Genomic DNA, 16,367 nt, shown 5'->3' with positions numbered 1-16,367 from the left:
GGTCCCTGAACCAGATGAAGTTCCTGGCTGTGGCTTCAGGGTGGCCCAGCCCTGGCTATTGTGGGCATTTGGGAAGCAAACTAGTAGATGGAAGATCTCTTTCTGTCTCTCTCTCTCTCTCTGTCTTTCAAATAAATAAATAAAAACTTAAAACTCAAAAGAGAGGCAACAGAATCAGCACTAAACTGCGATACAATCAGCCCTCCGTATCTGCTGGTTCCATAGCTACAAGTGCCACGTCCACATAATTCAACCAAACGAAGACTGAAAATATACAAGAAAAAAAAATTGCATCTGTACTGAACATTAAAGACTATTTTTTTTCTCGTCATTATTTCCTAACCAGTATAAAAACTATTTACCTAACTTGGCTTTCTCTTGCATCAATGACAAAAAACAGCCAGAAGAAAAGAAAATAAGTAACTCTGCAGCTCCATTTCCTCCTTACCTTTCTACTTCAGGCTTGGTCCCATCTACCAGGTACCTAGTGTCTGGGTACTGACACAGCAACTCTTCCTGAAGATCCACCAATGACCTCAACAATGCTTTAAGGGCTTTGTGACCTGAGAAATAAAGCAGAGAGAAGAGACATTTAATTGATTACCTACAATTCTCACAAGTATATGATGCCAGCCGGCGCTGCAGCTCACTTGGCTAATCCTCCCCCACAACCGGCAACCCGGGTTCTAGCCTGGTTGGGGCACAGGATTCTGTCCCGGTTGCTCCTCTTCCAGGCCAGCTCTCTGCTGTGGCCCAGGAAGACAATGGAGGATGGCCCAAGTGCTTAGGCCCTGCAAACTCCTTCCCTGCATGTCTTCATAACCATTAATTTACTCCTCTGGTGTTAAGTTTCTCAGGTATTACCTACAGGTTCCCAAGGACCTCTCTGATTATTGCTCTGTCAATCAAATCCTTAAGCAATTCTTCCCCTTTTCCTAAAGAGCACACCTTAAACCTGGGCTCTACACCTCCTGTCCCTCTCCCCAAGGAGATCTCATCTGCCTCCAGCTTAAGCTGCCACATACATCCTTCATTCAGTATCTCAATGCATATCTTTATGGAACGTTTCTGTTCACACACGACAACCTAAGTTAATGACTTTCTATTCACAGTACTGAATTTTTTTATTAGAAATTTGCACACCAGCCGGCGCCGTGGCTCAATAGGCTAATCCTCTGCCTGCGGTGCCAGCACACCAGGTTCTAGTCCTGGTCGGGGCGCCGGATTCTGTCCCGGTTGCTCATCTTCCAGTCCAGCTCTCTGCTGTGGCCAGGGAGTGCAGTGGAGGATGGCCCAAGTCCTTGCACCCTGCACCCACATGGGAGACAAGGATAAGTACCTGGCTCCTGGATTTGGATCGGCAGAGTGCTGGCCATAGCTGCCATTTGGGGGGTGAACCAATGGAAGGAAGACCTTTCTGTCTCTTTCTCTCACTGTCCACAAAAAAAAAAAAAAAAAAAAAAAAAAAAAAAAACACACACACACACCAAGAACATGTTCTTGGGGCCAGCATTGTGATAAAGCTACCACCTGCCCCACTTCTGATCTAGCTCTCTGCTATGGCCTGGGAAAGCAGTAGAAGATGACCCAAGTGCTTGGGCCCCTGTACCCACATGGGAGACCCAGAAGAAGCTCCTGGCTCCTGGCTTCAGATCAGATCTGGCCATTGCGGCCATTTGGGGAGTGAACCAGCAGATGAAAGATCTCTCTCCGCCTCTACCTCTGCCTCTCTAACTCTGCCTTTCAAATAAATAACTCACACACACACGCGCACACACACACACAATTTTACATACACAAATATCTTAGGCAGGGTCCAAACCACATTAAAAAACAAACAAAAAAACCATGTCCTTACCTGGTTCTCACAGCAAACAGCAGGCATCTATAATACAGCTGGTCAGAATTAAGTATAGAGTCGATGGCTAAGAATTTTCATCATAAAAACTGGTCCTCCAAGAACTGAATTCCTACCTTCTCTAACAGAATGATCCCACTCTGTAGACTAAGTGAATCCTACTAACTGGACTGGACACGAGTATCACAGTTTTTGAGCTGACAGTACTCAGACACCTCTCCTATAATCAAATGTTCAGATTTCCAGCAACAACTGCCAAAAAACCCTTCCCACGGATGCTCCATCACACCTGCAAATATATCATGTCAGAAACAAAATTTTTTTCTTCCTACCTGATACTTTTTCCTTGTCTGACTTTTTCTCATGTTGAATGTGTTTTCCTAGGAGATCACTGACATTTGGGTGCACTTTTTCTATATGTTTAGTACATTTTAAAAACCTGTATTTTCCATTCTATCACTGATAATGCTTCTATCCTTTCTTCCCTCTTTCCCGTAATTGACCACAACCTTCTTATAAGCATCGCTACTTTCATTCAACCATTCCTACCTTCATTTTTACTTTGTATTCCACACTAAATTCAACTCACCCAGACTTTGGTTACATGACTTTGCTAAGTCTTACTGTAACTCTTTCCTGCTTCTACTTCCCCCTGCCCCGCTCGAGTAGCCTTCTCACTATTTTACATTCCAACCTGTCTCATCAATGGGACATCAACACATGAGTTAGACAAGTTCTCCACATATCATACGAGACAAGATTGTATTTTTGTTTTTTTAAGATTTTTTCATTATTTATGCTGATCCAAAGCCAGGAGCCAGGAGTTTCTTCCGGGTCTCCCATGCGGGTGCAGGGGACCAAGGACTTGGGTCATCTTCTACTGATTTCCCAGGCCATAGCAGAGAGCTGGAAGGGAAGTGGAGCAGCCGGGACTCAAACCAGCACCCATGTGGGATGCCAGCACTGCAGGTGGTGGCTTTACCTGCTATACCACAGTGCCAGCCCCCAAGATTGTATTTCAACCTAAGGCTAGAAGCTAACCTGCCTGAAAAAGCCTTTTCCAACAGGTCAGAAGAAACTCGACAACCCAATAATAATCTGCCTACTGCCTCTCTGTAGCTACGCCTTTCAAATAAATAAATAAATCTTTTAAAAAAAACTATAAATAAATAAATCTTAAAAAAAGGTACTTGTTTAAAACAAGATTCGTGATCACATGATTTCTAAATTCTAAATTCCACCCTTTTGTAATCCGTGCATATCCACAAAACTTGGGGGGATCTGTAATATATAAATATTACCTAAAAAGATGCAAAATGCCTTGTGTTCCAAACCAAGATTTTCAACCTATTTGTTCCTCTCCTTTAAAAACAAAAGCTTACAAACTTTCCACCAAATATGGAGATAAAGTTATACTTATGAAGAAGGAAAAAACCATACAGATTTATTCTGTGTGTGAGCTTTTGTGAAAATGAATTAAATATAGCCAATGCGAAAAGTAAACAAAAAAAGAAATAAAAAGATAACAATTTTAAAGGGAAGAATGTGCTAAGTGTACATCTAGAACCATGTAAAAGGGGCCGGCACTGTGGTGTACCAGGTAAGCCATCGCCTGCAGTGCTGGCATCCCCTATGTGTACTGGTTCGAGACCCAGCTGCTCTACTTCTGATCCAGCTCTCTGTTACAGCCTGGGAAAGCAGTAGAAGATGGTCCAAGTCCTTAGGTCCCTGCACCCGCATGGGAGACCAAGAAGCAAGTCCTTAGGCCCCTGTACCCACATGGGAAACCTGGAGGAAGTTCCTGGCTTCAGATCCATGTAGCTCCGGCCGCTGCAGCCAAATAAGGAGTGAACCAGCGGATGGAAGACCTCCCTCTCCCTCCCTCCCTCCCTCCCTCTCTCCCTCCCTCTCTCTCTGCCTCTCCTTCTTTCTGGGTGTAACTCTCTCAAATAAATACATAAATCTTTTAAAACAATGCAAAATCATGTAAATATATGGAGTATTTTCAAAGAAAGGAGAGCAAAAGCTACAAATGCTAGCTGCCAATACTGTCACTACACACAGTCACCCAAGAGCAGAGCTGAGAACTACTTACACGTCTCCTCCTGCAGCTGACGTCCAGAAAGTGCCTGTTGTAGTGAAAGCCTTAATAAGAAAATGGAAGACACTAATACTTGGAAGAGAGCCCATGGAAATACAGAAATCTCATTTCATCCAAATTCTACAAAAATATGAACTGTTATTTCTACGTTATTCTCCAGAAATGGCTACATCTTAAGAAACAGATGCTGTGTTTTCCAAAGTGATACCACACATCAATTTTGCATCTGCAGAGTAGCTTTCTAAGTTCCCCAAACCAAATATGGGAAATATTAGGCTATTTGAAATAAGCCAATTGGACAAAAGGAAAAATATTGTATAATTCCACTTGCGTGAGGTGTCTAAATAGGCACCTTTGTACAGAGACACAAAGTAGAATAGCAATTTCCACCAGCTAGGGAGAAGAGAATGGGAAATTATTTTTAATGGGTATACATGTTCAGTTTTGAGATAATGAAAAAAATCTGAGATGGACAGTAGTGAAAGTAGCATAACGATGTGAGTATACTTAATGCCAATGAAGTGTACATTTAAAATGATTAAAAGGCTAAGTTTTATGTTCTATATATTTTACTGTTATTAAAAAAAAAAAAAAAAAACACTGGGGCCAGCGCTGTGGCGCAGAGGGTTAACGTCCTGGCCTGAAGCGCCGGCATCCCATATGGGCACTGGTTCAAGACCCGGCTGCTCCATTTCCGATCCAGCTCTCTGCTATGGCCTGGGAAGGCAGGGCCCCTGCACCCGCATGGGAGACATGGAAGAAGCTCCTGACTCCTGGCTTCGGATCGGCGCAGCTCCGGCAGTTGCAGCCACCTGGGGAGTGAAGCAGCGGATGGAAGACCTCTCTCTCTCTCTCTCTCTCTGCCTCTCCTTCTCTGTGTAACTCTGACTTTCAAATAAATAAATAAAAATCTTTAAAAAACTGCTCTTAAAAAAACACACTTAAAAAATTCCTAAACCATGGTATAATAATTCTACCATATTAGGCCAGTGCTGTGGTGTAGTAGATTAAGCCCCCACCTGTGGTGCTGGCATCCAATATGGATGCCGGTTTGAGTTCCAGCTGCTCCTCTTTCGTTTCAGCTCTGCCATGGCCTAGGAAAGCAGTAGAAGATGGCCCAAGTGCTTGGGCCCCTGAACCTTATGGAAGACCCAGAAGAAGTTCCTGGTTCCTGGCTTTGGACTGGCCCAGCTCCAGCTATTGAAGCCATTTGGAGGAGTGAACCAGCAGATGGAAAACCTTTCTCTCTGTCTCTCCCTCTCTCTGGCTCTACCTTTCAAATAAATAAACCTTAAAAAACAAAATTAAAAAACAGTTCTACCCTCTTAATTCACCTCAGTAGACAAAAATCTTCCATAATCCTTCAAACTGAGCCTGTTTTCAAACTATTTCAAAAGGAATAGGAGAAAACAATGGAAAATTCATTCAGTCTTAAAAAGGAAGGAAATTCTGACATTGAGGCTACAATACAGGTGAACCTTGAGGACGTTATATTAAGTTAAATCAGCCAGTCACAGACAAATACTGTTTGACTCCACTTACATGAGGTACTTGCAGAAGTAAAAACCACAGAAGTAGCCAGCGCTGTGGCATAGTGGGGTAAAGCCCCAGCCTGCAACGCCGGCATCCCATATGGGTGCTGGTTTGAGTCCCAGCTGCTCCTTTTCCAATTCAACTCCTGCTATGGCCTGGGAAAGCAGCAGAAGATGGCCCAAGTGTTTGAGCCCCTGCACCCATGTGGGAGACCTAGAGGAAGCTCCTGGCTCCTGGCTTCAGATCAGCTCAGCTCTGGCTGTTGCAGTCATTTGGGGAGTGTTCCAGTGGAACAGAAGACCTCTTTCTCTCTCTGGCTCTCTCTCTGTAACTCTGTCTTTTAAATAAATAAATAAAATAATTCTTTAAAATAAAAAACACAGACAGGAAACAGAATGATGGTTACCAGAGGTTGAAGGGAGGGGAAATGGCAAGGCAGAGTTTCCATGCTGCAGATGTAAAAGTTCTAGAGACTGCCTGCCCAACAATGTAAATATACTTAACACCACTGAATTGTACTCTCAGAAACAGTTAAAATGTAAATTTTTGGTTATGTGTTTTTTTACTACAATAAAAAATTTCAGAGGACAGGAAGAGCAAAATGTGTCCCTTACTTCCTGTAGGTACCATATGTTCCTGATCTGAAACATGAAATCAAAAACAACCCAGGAAGAAGCTACAAAGCATTCTATAATGTTCAGAACTGCTTGTCCCTAAAAAGCAAGTGATAATTCGACTCTTTCATGTAGCCTCATCAAGAATTGTCAAAACATCCAATAAAGGACTACAACTTTCCATGGCCACTTTCAAGAAGCCACAAGCCTTTTTATTTTATTCAAGTCAGTTTTTAAAAAATCTACTGCAGATATATTGGACAGTTTATCAATCCAACAAGAAAGCAAGAGAACCAATATCAGTAAATCAAAGTGCACATTGCTGTTAATACTTTCTCATATGTTCTCATTATATACACCCTTTCACCCACTCAGAAAGTAGCCCTGAAGTATTTAAGCTCCATTCAGGGATAGCATCACCATGCATCAAAGTGTCAAGAGACCTACCAAAGATGAAATCTGCAATTCTGTGCTTCTAACCACCAAAAGGAGGGGGGAAAAAAGAAGAAGAAGAAAAGAAAGAAAGAAAATGTTTATCAAAGTAAATGTCACCAATGGCCCAACACACGGACAACTTCATGTAAAGAGACTTCAGGGCCAGAATCCATTCTCACTTCTTTGCAACACTGGGCTAAAGTTCCTTCGAGATGCCATGTAACCCAGAAGGGATCCGGGGCAATCCTGTGCTGAAGGTGGAGACCTCCTCAAAGCCACAGCTCCCAGGAAGAAGGCAAGACTCAAACCCAACAGCCAATTCTTTCTAGCCAGAAGAATAAACTAATAAAAACCCTTCTTCATTATTCATATAGGACTGAATTCTATTGTTCAACTCTGTGAATAATAAGCAGAACAGAATCAACAGTTTCTAATTTACTTCTAATCTCTCTCCTATTATAAGAGTTAAAAGTTACGAAAAGCAGCAAAGAGACTTTCTTCTCTCTCCCTCTTGGCATGTGGCTACAAAACAAATGGAGACTCTCAAGCACATATATGTTTATACTGCCCTACATGGTCCATTTCCAGAGGTCTTCCCCTTAAGAGGAGATTAAGAAGGACACGTGCCTCGTCATATTACCAACGTTCACCCCAGGCTTCTGATCACCAGCTGCAAGGATAATTTTGAGTACAGAATAAATGGAAAAAGTACTTCACTGAGGGTCAGGAGCCCTGCATTCTAACTGACATCATCACTAATGAGTCATGTTATGCTGAGTGAACCAACGTAATCTCTTTGAGTCTCAATTTCTCATCTATAAAATGCAGCAGACAATCCTTTGCCTGTTGATCGCATAGAAGGTAAAAAATAATAAGTGTGTTATATATTAAGGTATTTTAGAAATTTTTTAAAAGTTATAGAGTAGAAGACACATTATTATCTAAAAAAAAAAAAACCTTGTCATCTTTCACATGGTGAAAATCCTTTAAGCTCTGCTTGTACTGATCTCTAGTGTTGAGTCAACTAGTATTCAGATTCCTATATTAAGTATTCATTTACATGCTACCCATAGGCAGCCATTCTGTATATAAAATGTCACCAATCTAAAAACCATTTTCAGCTAACAGCTTTATATTTTTTCCCTGATTCATCCAGGCTGTTTGACATAAACAAAACAGTAGGCAGAGGTAAGTTTGGACGTGGGCACACTGTTCATTAGTTAGATTATAAACCACTAACAGAAATTTCTGGCAAGAGGATGAAGGGGGAACAAGAAGAGTAAATGAATAAAGTAAAATAAGGCTTATCCTATCAGTTTCTAAATACCTATGTGGTTATTTTAAAATAAATATGCAAACATACAATTATTTATGTACAAGTACGCATAAACTCCCACACTCCTATCACCCCAGATAAATACATTGAACTGGAATTTACAGATTACAAGAGTATTTTTTTTTTCTCCTTCAAAAGTAACTCTGGAACTAGAGCTAAACTATAGGTCAAAATGACACACAATATATTGGCCTGAGAACAATACTTTTCATTCAAATCCACACAAGCCTGCCACTTGCACTAGTCATCCCCGGCAATTAATCCCCCAAGAAAGACGTTTGATTAAATCTTTTCAAGCAAATCCTTTGCTTTGCTTTTGTTAGTTCACTTCTTGTCAACATCTATTAAAATATGCCTTTAATTCTCCCACAATCTTAAAAAACACCGATTCCACTGTCTTCAACTTTAATCAACTGTATGGCCGGCATTTTTCATTTCATAATAATGTGCTGCTTGGAATTCAAGAGGCAGGCTCAGCATCAATCATCTGGTAAGAATTTTTCCACTGCAATAAATATGCAAATGAGGAGAGCCAGTCAGTCGTATTTCAGGCCCGACTTGCTAGTGTTTTAAAAAAGACACAAATTTATTAATTGCCGGTGGCCAGAGGAATCCTATTACTTTGGGCATTGATTACAAAGCTGTGTGAGTGATTATTGTGCAACTCGCAGGCTACCCAGGCATGAGGAAAAATTATTAAAGCAAGGCAGAGATTATCAACTCAGAATAACAATAAGCCTTAACATTTAGGCCCTAACTTCTTCAACAAAGAATTACGTGAAGGCTCCACTGTATCATAATTCCAAATTCTGTCAGTATTACTATTTGCACTTGTTCTATATTCCCTAAGCAGAATGGCACTGCCCACAAGAAGAGCGATGTAGGTTACAAATTCCTCAACACCAACCTCTTGGACATGTTGCCGTCATTTCCAATGTTATGTCCAACTAGAATTTTTATATGTCGGTACAAGTATACCCGGTCAGGTGTGCACACATATATATTCCAGACTTTGATAAATGGGTATACAATCCGAAGACCCTGGCTTTAATTGGAACAGTGTAAGAAGTTCTGTTACAGTGAGCCGGTTAGTACTATGGACCAAAGGTGGAATTGTTTTAATGGTACAAAAATAACCACAAGGATAACTTTCCAAAGCAGGGCACAGGGGCTTAAGATTTTACAATCATGAAAACTCAGCTAAAGCAGGCCTGGGTTTCCAGAGCTCTGGAGGTGCCACAGGAGGAGACGTGCAATCTACAGAGGGGTCTGTGGAGGAAACAGCTTGATAGGCTAATTCTGAATGCAAAGTGTTTTTGTGAGGAACATTCAACCCAAGATATATTAAATGAGAAAGAGGACTCGGTGGACACAACTTGTTTGTTTCTCTTAAGAGAATGATGTGGGGAATTAGATTAAGTGGAAGTTGAAATAAGCGCAAGATGAAGGGACATATGATAAAATATACATTGGGTGAGCCCTCACAGAAGGAAACAACAACAAAAAATCCTTAACATTTGGCATTACTGCCACCATGCTAAGTAACATGAAAAATAGCACACATTTGAGTTCTGTGGAGGGACATCCCACTCAAGCTGTAATTTCTGTCCAGGCATGAATTTATAAGGAAGGGAAAAAGAACTGTGGAATTTCTTCAGTTTCCCTGAATACTCTCTCAAATACCTTGATGAAGTGTGTCAATAAATCCTTAAAAAGCCCTATAGGACACAGCAATCTGCCTGATCAATGTACTTCCCGAAATTCACCACAGTTACCTTCCATTTCACAATGCCTAGACAACGTCCATTGCTCCTAAGTACTTTTCCTAAGAATGGAAACTTGTTTTCCTCTTTACATAGAAAAAAGTAAATGCTCAGAATATGAGGTACTTAAAATCCAAGTTTATTTACAAGTAATTGTTTAAACTAATGGTAGTCACCCAATGAAAATGGGGATACTATTTGTCTTTTTTAAAATACACTTTTGAACTGTTTGGGTATCTTACAAGCATCTATTATTCTTATCATTTAAACTTTTATTTAAAGTAAACTAGTAAATAAGGAAACCTTTTAAAAATAAAGTTAATCATATCATGGGCACCAGTTCCTGTCCCGGTTGCTACACTTCCCATTTTGCTCCCTGTTAATTATTAGCCTGGGAAAAGCAGAAGATGGCCCACATGCTTGGGACCCTGCCACAACTTGGGAGACCTGGATGAAGGTCCAGGTTCCTGGCTTTGGCCTGGCTCAGCACTGGCTATTGTGGCCACTGGGTGTGAACCACAAATTAGAAAGAAGACCTCTCATCTCGACCTCTCTTTCTCTGTAATTTTGAATTTCAAATAAATAAATAAATCTTAAAATAAATAAATAAAAATAAAATTAGAACCACAATCTATAGAACTCTCTTTTGTTTACTTGGCTCTTGCACAGTATATAATATTTAAGGAAGTGATGAAACTGTCCCCAACTAAATGCCCAAATTCTCTAACTAGAATGAGTTTGGAAATTAGTCTGATAAAAATGGAGATTCCATGCAGAATTAATCACTCCTCTCTCAGCATCATTCAAACCACTGTTACACACTTGCCAAATTTTCCAACTGAATCTGATTCTCTAGATTTGAGCTACTTCATTCAGGGCAGACACCTGCCTTATCCTGTCACTCTAGTATCTAACACATTACCTGAGCCATAAAAGGTACTCCACAAATGTTTCCATCTCGAGAGACGATACCCAAGTCACACGGCAGACATCTGATTATATTATCATCTCCAAATCTAAACACTGACAAGCAAATAAAAGGAAGACAACATATTTTCCAACTCTAGTATCAATTTTTTCCTCAACAAACTGACCTTTTGTCAACAGAAGCAAAGTCGTCAAATCTGACATTTTCCTTATTCTAACATGCCAACAGTTATATAAGATTCCAAAGTGTCTCAAAACCATTTTATGAGACATAAAAACACAAAAATAATATTTATTAGGCATGCCATAATATACACTCATGAAGGCTTAGTAATTATCACCACTTAAATGCAGAAATTGAGACTCACAAAATAACAGATTATTTTCATTTGTGTTTCTTTTAATATTAAGAAGACTAAGTGTTATTCATTCATCAACTCAAAACAAAACACTATGAGAGTCACACGTGCACATAGAAACATTTCAGTTTGGGGCCGCACTGTGGTGCAGAAGTTAAGCTGCCACTCGTAATGCCAATATACCAACCACATCAGAGTGATCCGAGTCCAGCTACTCTGCTTCAAACCAGCTTCCTGCAAACATACCTGGGAGGCAGCAGACAGTGGCCCAAGGACTTGGGTTTCTGCTACCCATGTGGGACAGCAGGATGGAGTTCCTGACTCCTGGATTCAGTCTGACCTAGCACCAGCTGATGCTGGCATTTGAGGAGTGAACCACTGGAACAAAGATCTCTTTCTCTTTGAATAATTTTTTTTTATTTCAGTGACATTTTATGCTTAAAAAAAGCAGTTTGCCTATATTTATACCTAAGTATTGACCTCTTCCTTGTAAGCAAAATACTTTGCACCAAACATTTATAATTCCATTTTTCCCATGAACTTTTTGAAGCTCCCTAGTGTTTGTGTGCACGCATACACACATGTGCACAAGGATATATCATGGAATAACAGAATAAAATGACATCCTGGTATCTTTCTTGGTATGTACATTTCAAATCTTCAAAGAACTAACTGTACATACAATACCAGTATATTTATTCACATATCCCTTTGAAGAAAGAGGAAACAAAAAATACAGTCAAAAACCGATAACCTAAGAAAAATCATACATATTAAGATTGACAGTTCTCAGTAGGGACCTACTATTAGGCAAGGCTCTAGCCTAAATAATTCCACACAAAAATTCTCTGAGTGAAATAATATTATCATATCAAATTAAGAAAATGAAACAATATAACAAGCCTTAAAGAAATCACAGTCTTCATTTTCTAGATCAAATACCCTTATGTATCAAAATTATCTGGGGAACAAAGTATCAGGAAATTCCCAATTACAAAAAAAGGACAAAAAAAAATGTCCCTCCCCAGTACCACCACACAATAAAAAACACTGAACAGGCTTTGTTAAAATATTACATGCAAATCTGGTTTCCACACTGCACAAAAACTAAGTGGAGAAACTAGAGGAAGCCCAGGCCACATGGGTGGACAGCAGGTGCAAGAGGACAAGATAAAAGAGCATTTCCTTAATCTGAAAAAGAGAATGCTGAAAAACGGGATAAGAGCCTCCAAAATCCAAATGGCCCGACACATCAGTTAAAAGACACATGGCTTCACTAAGAACAAAAAATTTTAAAGACATAAAAGCTTAAAACAATGTGATAGTTTTCCGATAATGCTTGATGTTGGCCAAAAATGTGAGGGAAGGGGCACTCTCCACAAACTGGTAAGAGTTTAATTAGCACAACATGAGCAGAAAACAGTCTGTCATGCATCAAAGTTCCACCCACGTCTAGCTCCTGACCCTATGCTTCCACTTCTAGAAATTAACCCTACGGAAACAGACAAAGCAAAAACATAGGCGCAAAAATATTACCTTCAACATTGTTCAAAATAGGTAAAAACTGCAAATATCTTAGGTGCCCTTTTATAGAGGACTGCTTAAATTAATTTGTTTAGTCACATAACTTTTTTTGCAGGTGCTGAAAAAGATAAGTATAAATAGAACCTGGTTTGAATAAACCAAGCAACAAAATTCTTACTGGAATAAATGAAATAATCTAAATATGAAGAGAATATATTATATTAGGAGTATTAATGAAGTTAGGTGAGATGATAATGCCACATAAAAAATATCCTCATTTTTAGAGCCATACACAGAAATATTTAGAACCAAAATGATATGGTTGTAATCTACATTAAAATAGATCAAAAAAGAGAAAAAGAAAACGACTATAACAATATTTTTAAGAAACAAAAGTTATATTTATTTGCACTGACATGGAAAGATACTGTTTGGGGGCCGACGATGTGGTGTAGCAGGTAAAGCCGCTGCCTGCAGCGACGGCATCCCATATGGGCACCGGTTCAAGCCCTGGCTGCTCCACTTCCGATCCAGCTCTCTGCTATGGCCTGAGAAAGCAGTAGAAGATGGCCTAAGTCCTTGGGCCCCTGCACCCACATGGGAGACCTGGAAGAAGCTTCTGGCTCCTGGCTTCGGATTGGCACAGCTCCAGCCGTTGCGGCCAACTGGGGAGTGAACCAGCGGATGGAAGACCTTTCCCTCTGTCTCTCTCTGTGGTTCTACCTCTCAAATAAACACAATTTTAAAAGAAAAAAAAAAAAAAAAGAAAGAAAGATACTATGTTTGATCTCCTTCAGGAGTTTTTAAATGTTTATACTAAGGCTGGTGCTGCGGCTCCCTTGGCTAATCCTCCGCCTGCAGTGCCGGCACCGGGGGTTCTAGACCCAGTTGGGGCACCAGTCCTGTCCCAGTCGCCCCTCTTCCACTCCAGCTCTCTACTGTGGCCCAGGAGGGCAGTGGATGATGGCCCAAGTGCTTGGGCCCTGCACCCGCATGGGAGACCAGGAGAAGCACCTGGCTCCTGGCTTCGGATCAGCACAGCTCTGGCCGTAGTGGTCATTTAGGGGGTAAACCAACGAAAGGAAAACCTTTCTCTCTCTCTCTCTAACTCTGCCTGTCAAAAAAAAAAAAAAAAAAAAAAAAAACTTTATACTGAAACAAAGTATTTGGAAGGAAACATGACACATGGTGCTCTCTGGAGAACACTGTTGGAGTAGAAGAGGACTTTCATGTTCCCTCTTCCAGGTTACATGGTTCAGTGTTGTTTGGTGATGGAGAAGTGGAGAGGAGCAGACTCAGTACTGTTTGAAAAAATATTTTTACAACAAACAGGTCTTAAGTGTATGGCTTTTTTTTTTTAAAGGCAATTTTAGTTAAATTAAGATCTTCAAGAATACGAAGATTTTCTGTGGTAGATATCATTCTCCCCTATTAATAGATAAATCCAAAGTGATGAAACCAATTAAAACAGGAAAGCTGGCCGGTGCCGCTGCTCACTTGGCTAATCCTCCGCCTGTGGCGCCGGCACCCCAGGTTCTAGTCCTGGTTGGGGCGCCAGGACTAGAAGGAAGACCTTTCTGTCTGTCTGTCTCTCTCTCACACTGTCTAACTCTGCCTGTCAAAAAAAAAAAAAAAAAAAAAAAAAAAAAAAAAAAAACTCCCCCGTGGGAGACCCGGATAAAGCTCCTGGCTTCAGGTCGGCCCAGCCCCGGCTGTTGCAGCCATTTGAGGGATGAATCAGTGGATGAAAGACCTTTCTCTCTGTGTCTCTGTCTCTCCCCCTCTTTCTCTGTAACTCTGCCTTTTAAATAAACAAATAAATCTTTAAAAAACAAACAAACAAAAAACCCCAATGCTATAAGGGACATGCATTTGATTTAGCAGTTATGATGATGCTTGGTATTCCTGCATCCCACACTGGAATGCCTGATTCCAGGTCCTTGCTAACATGTACCAAGGGAAGCAGCAGGTGATGGCTCAAGTACTTAGATACCTGCCACTCATATCAGAGTAGTAATGATTTCTCAGCACCTGTCCTCAACCTGGCCCAGCCCTGTCTGTTGCAGGCATTTGGGGAGTCAACCAGTAGACAGAAAACCTCTTTCTCTCTTTCAGATGAATTAATAAAAATTTTTAAAGATTTTATTTCTTTATTTGAGAGGTAGAGTTACAGACAGTGAGAGGGAGAGATATAGAGAGGTCTTGTGTCCGTTGGTTCACTACCAAAATGGCTGCCAATGGCCAGAGTTGCGCCGATCTGAAGCCAGGAGTCAGAAGCTTCTTCTGGGTCTCCCACGTGGGTACAGGGGCCCAAGGACTTGGGCCATCTTCTACTGCTTTCCCAGGCCAAAGCAAAGAGCTGGACTGGTAAAGAAGGAGGCGGGACTTGAACCGTGCCCATATGGGATGGTGGCACTGCAGGCAGAGGATTAACCTACTGCGCCACCATGCCGGCCCCAAATTAATAAAATTTTTTAAATAATAATAATGCCATAGAACATATTTAAAAATGTGTAAAAATATGCATAATCTCTATTAAGTAGAAAAAATTAGATTGTAAGACAGAATATAAACTATGGTCCCATTTTTGTTCTAACTATACCCCCACAAAGTTAAAAAACAAAACAAAACAAAAATTTTTTTTAGATTTATTTATTTGAGAGGCAGATTTACAGAAAGAGAGAGAGAGAGAGAGATAGAGAGTGAGATCTTCCAGCTGCTGGTTCACTCCCCAAACGGTCACAATTGCCAGGGCTGGGCCAGATCAGAGCCATGAGCCAGAAGCTTCCTCTGGGTCTCCCACATGGGTGCAGGGGCCCAAGGACTTGGGCTATTCTCGGCTGCTTTCCAGGCCATAGCAGAGAGCTGCATTGGAAGTGGAGCAGCTGAAACCTGAACCAGAGCCCATATGGGATGACAGCACTGCAGGCATTCTGCAAGAGAAGCCACAACGCCAGCCCCAAAACAAAACAAAAATTTAAATAAATAAATAAAAACCTAGAAAAATATACACACCACATACCAAAACATTAAAAGTACCTAACTCTTGGGGCTGACACTGTGACACAGAGTTAAGCTGCCTCCTACAACACCAACATCCCGAATGAGCACTGGGTTAGAGTCCCAGTTGCTCTACTTCCAATCCAGCTCCCTGCTGAATGGCCTGGGAAAAGGAAAGAAGGTGGCCCAAGAGTGTGGGACCCAGCCACCCGTGCGGTAGACCCAGATGAAGATACCAACTTCTACCTGGCCCAGCACTGGCTATTGCAGCCATCTAGAGAGTGAACCAGCAAACTGAAGATCTTTCACTCTTTCTTTCTCTGTAACTTTGACTTTCTAAATAAATAAATAAATAAATCTTAAAAAAAAAAAAAAAAAAAGAGAGAGAGAGAGAGAGAGAGGCCAGCATTATGGAGTAGCGGGTAAAGCCACCACCTGGGATGCCACCATTTCATATAGGTGCTGGTTCAAGTCCCAGCTGCTCCACTTCTGATCTAGCCCCCTGCTAATGCGCCTGGGAAAGCAGCTGCAGACAGCCCAAGTGCCTGGACCCTGGCCATCCACATGGCCACATCTTCATGGAGAGCACCATGAAGCTTCCTGGCTTCAACCCAGCCATTGTGGTCTGGAGAGTGAGCCTGCGAATGGAAGGTATTTTCTTTCTTTCTCTCTCTCTCTCTCTCTGTTTCTCCCTCAATCTCTGTAATCCTGGCTCTCAAATAAATAAATAACATCATAAAAAAAAAAAGTACCTAAGTCTTCACTGTTGAGGTTAAGAAAGACTATTTCCTTAATGTTGCTTGGTTGTTTCCTACATTTTATACAATGGACAAGTATAACATTTATAAAGAGAAAAAGCAGCTATTTAACTACTTTATCACATTTAAAAACAAAAGTCTTCCCTGCCTATGGAAGAG

At 40.9% G+C, this 16,367-nt stretch overlaps 1 protein-coding gene across 4 annotated transcripts in view; it reads right to left on the bottom strand.

Moving 5' to 3' along the window:
* Window positions 1–16,367, bottom strand: part of AATF (apoptosis antagonizing transcription factor) — a 123,824-nt gene that overhangs the window by 79,506 nt on the left and 27,951 nt on the right. For all 4 annotated transcript variants that reach the window (XM_008271166.4, XM_070061046.1, XM_051824700.2 and 1 more), the window contains exon 5: window positions 449–563. In XM_008271166.4, the coding sequence (XP_008269388.1) occupies window positions 449–563 (115 nt within the window). The remainder of the gene's footprint in view (window positions 1–448; window positions 564–16,367) is intronic.

The sequence above is a fragment of the Oryctolagus cuniculus genome, chromosome 17, assembly GCF_964237555.1.
Source record: "Oryctolagus cuniculus chromosome 17, mOryCun1.1, whole genome shotgun sequence".
Taxonomy (NCBI): Eukaryota; Metazoa; Chordata; class Mammalia; order Lagomorpha; family Leporidae; genus Oryctolagus; species Oryctolagus cuniculus.
The sequence above is the reverse complement of the archived record's forward strand: the minus strand, read 5'-3'. Positions and strand labels throughout refer to the sequence as shown.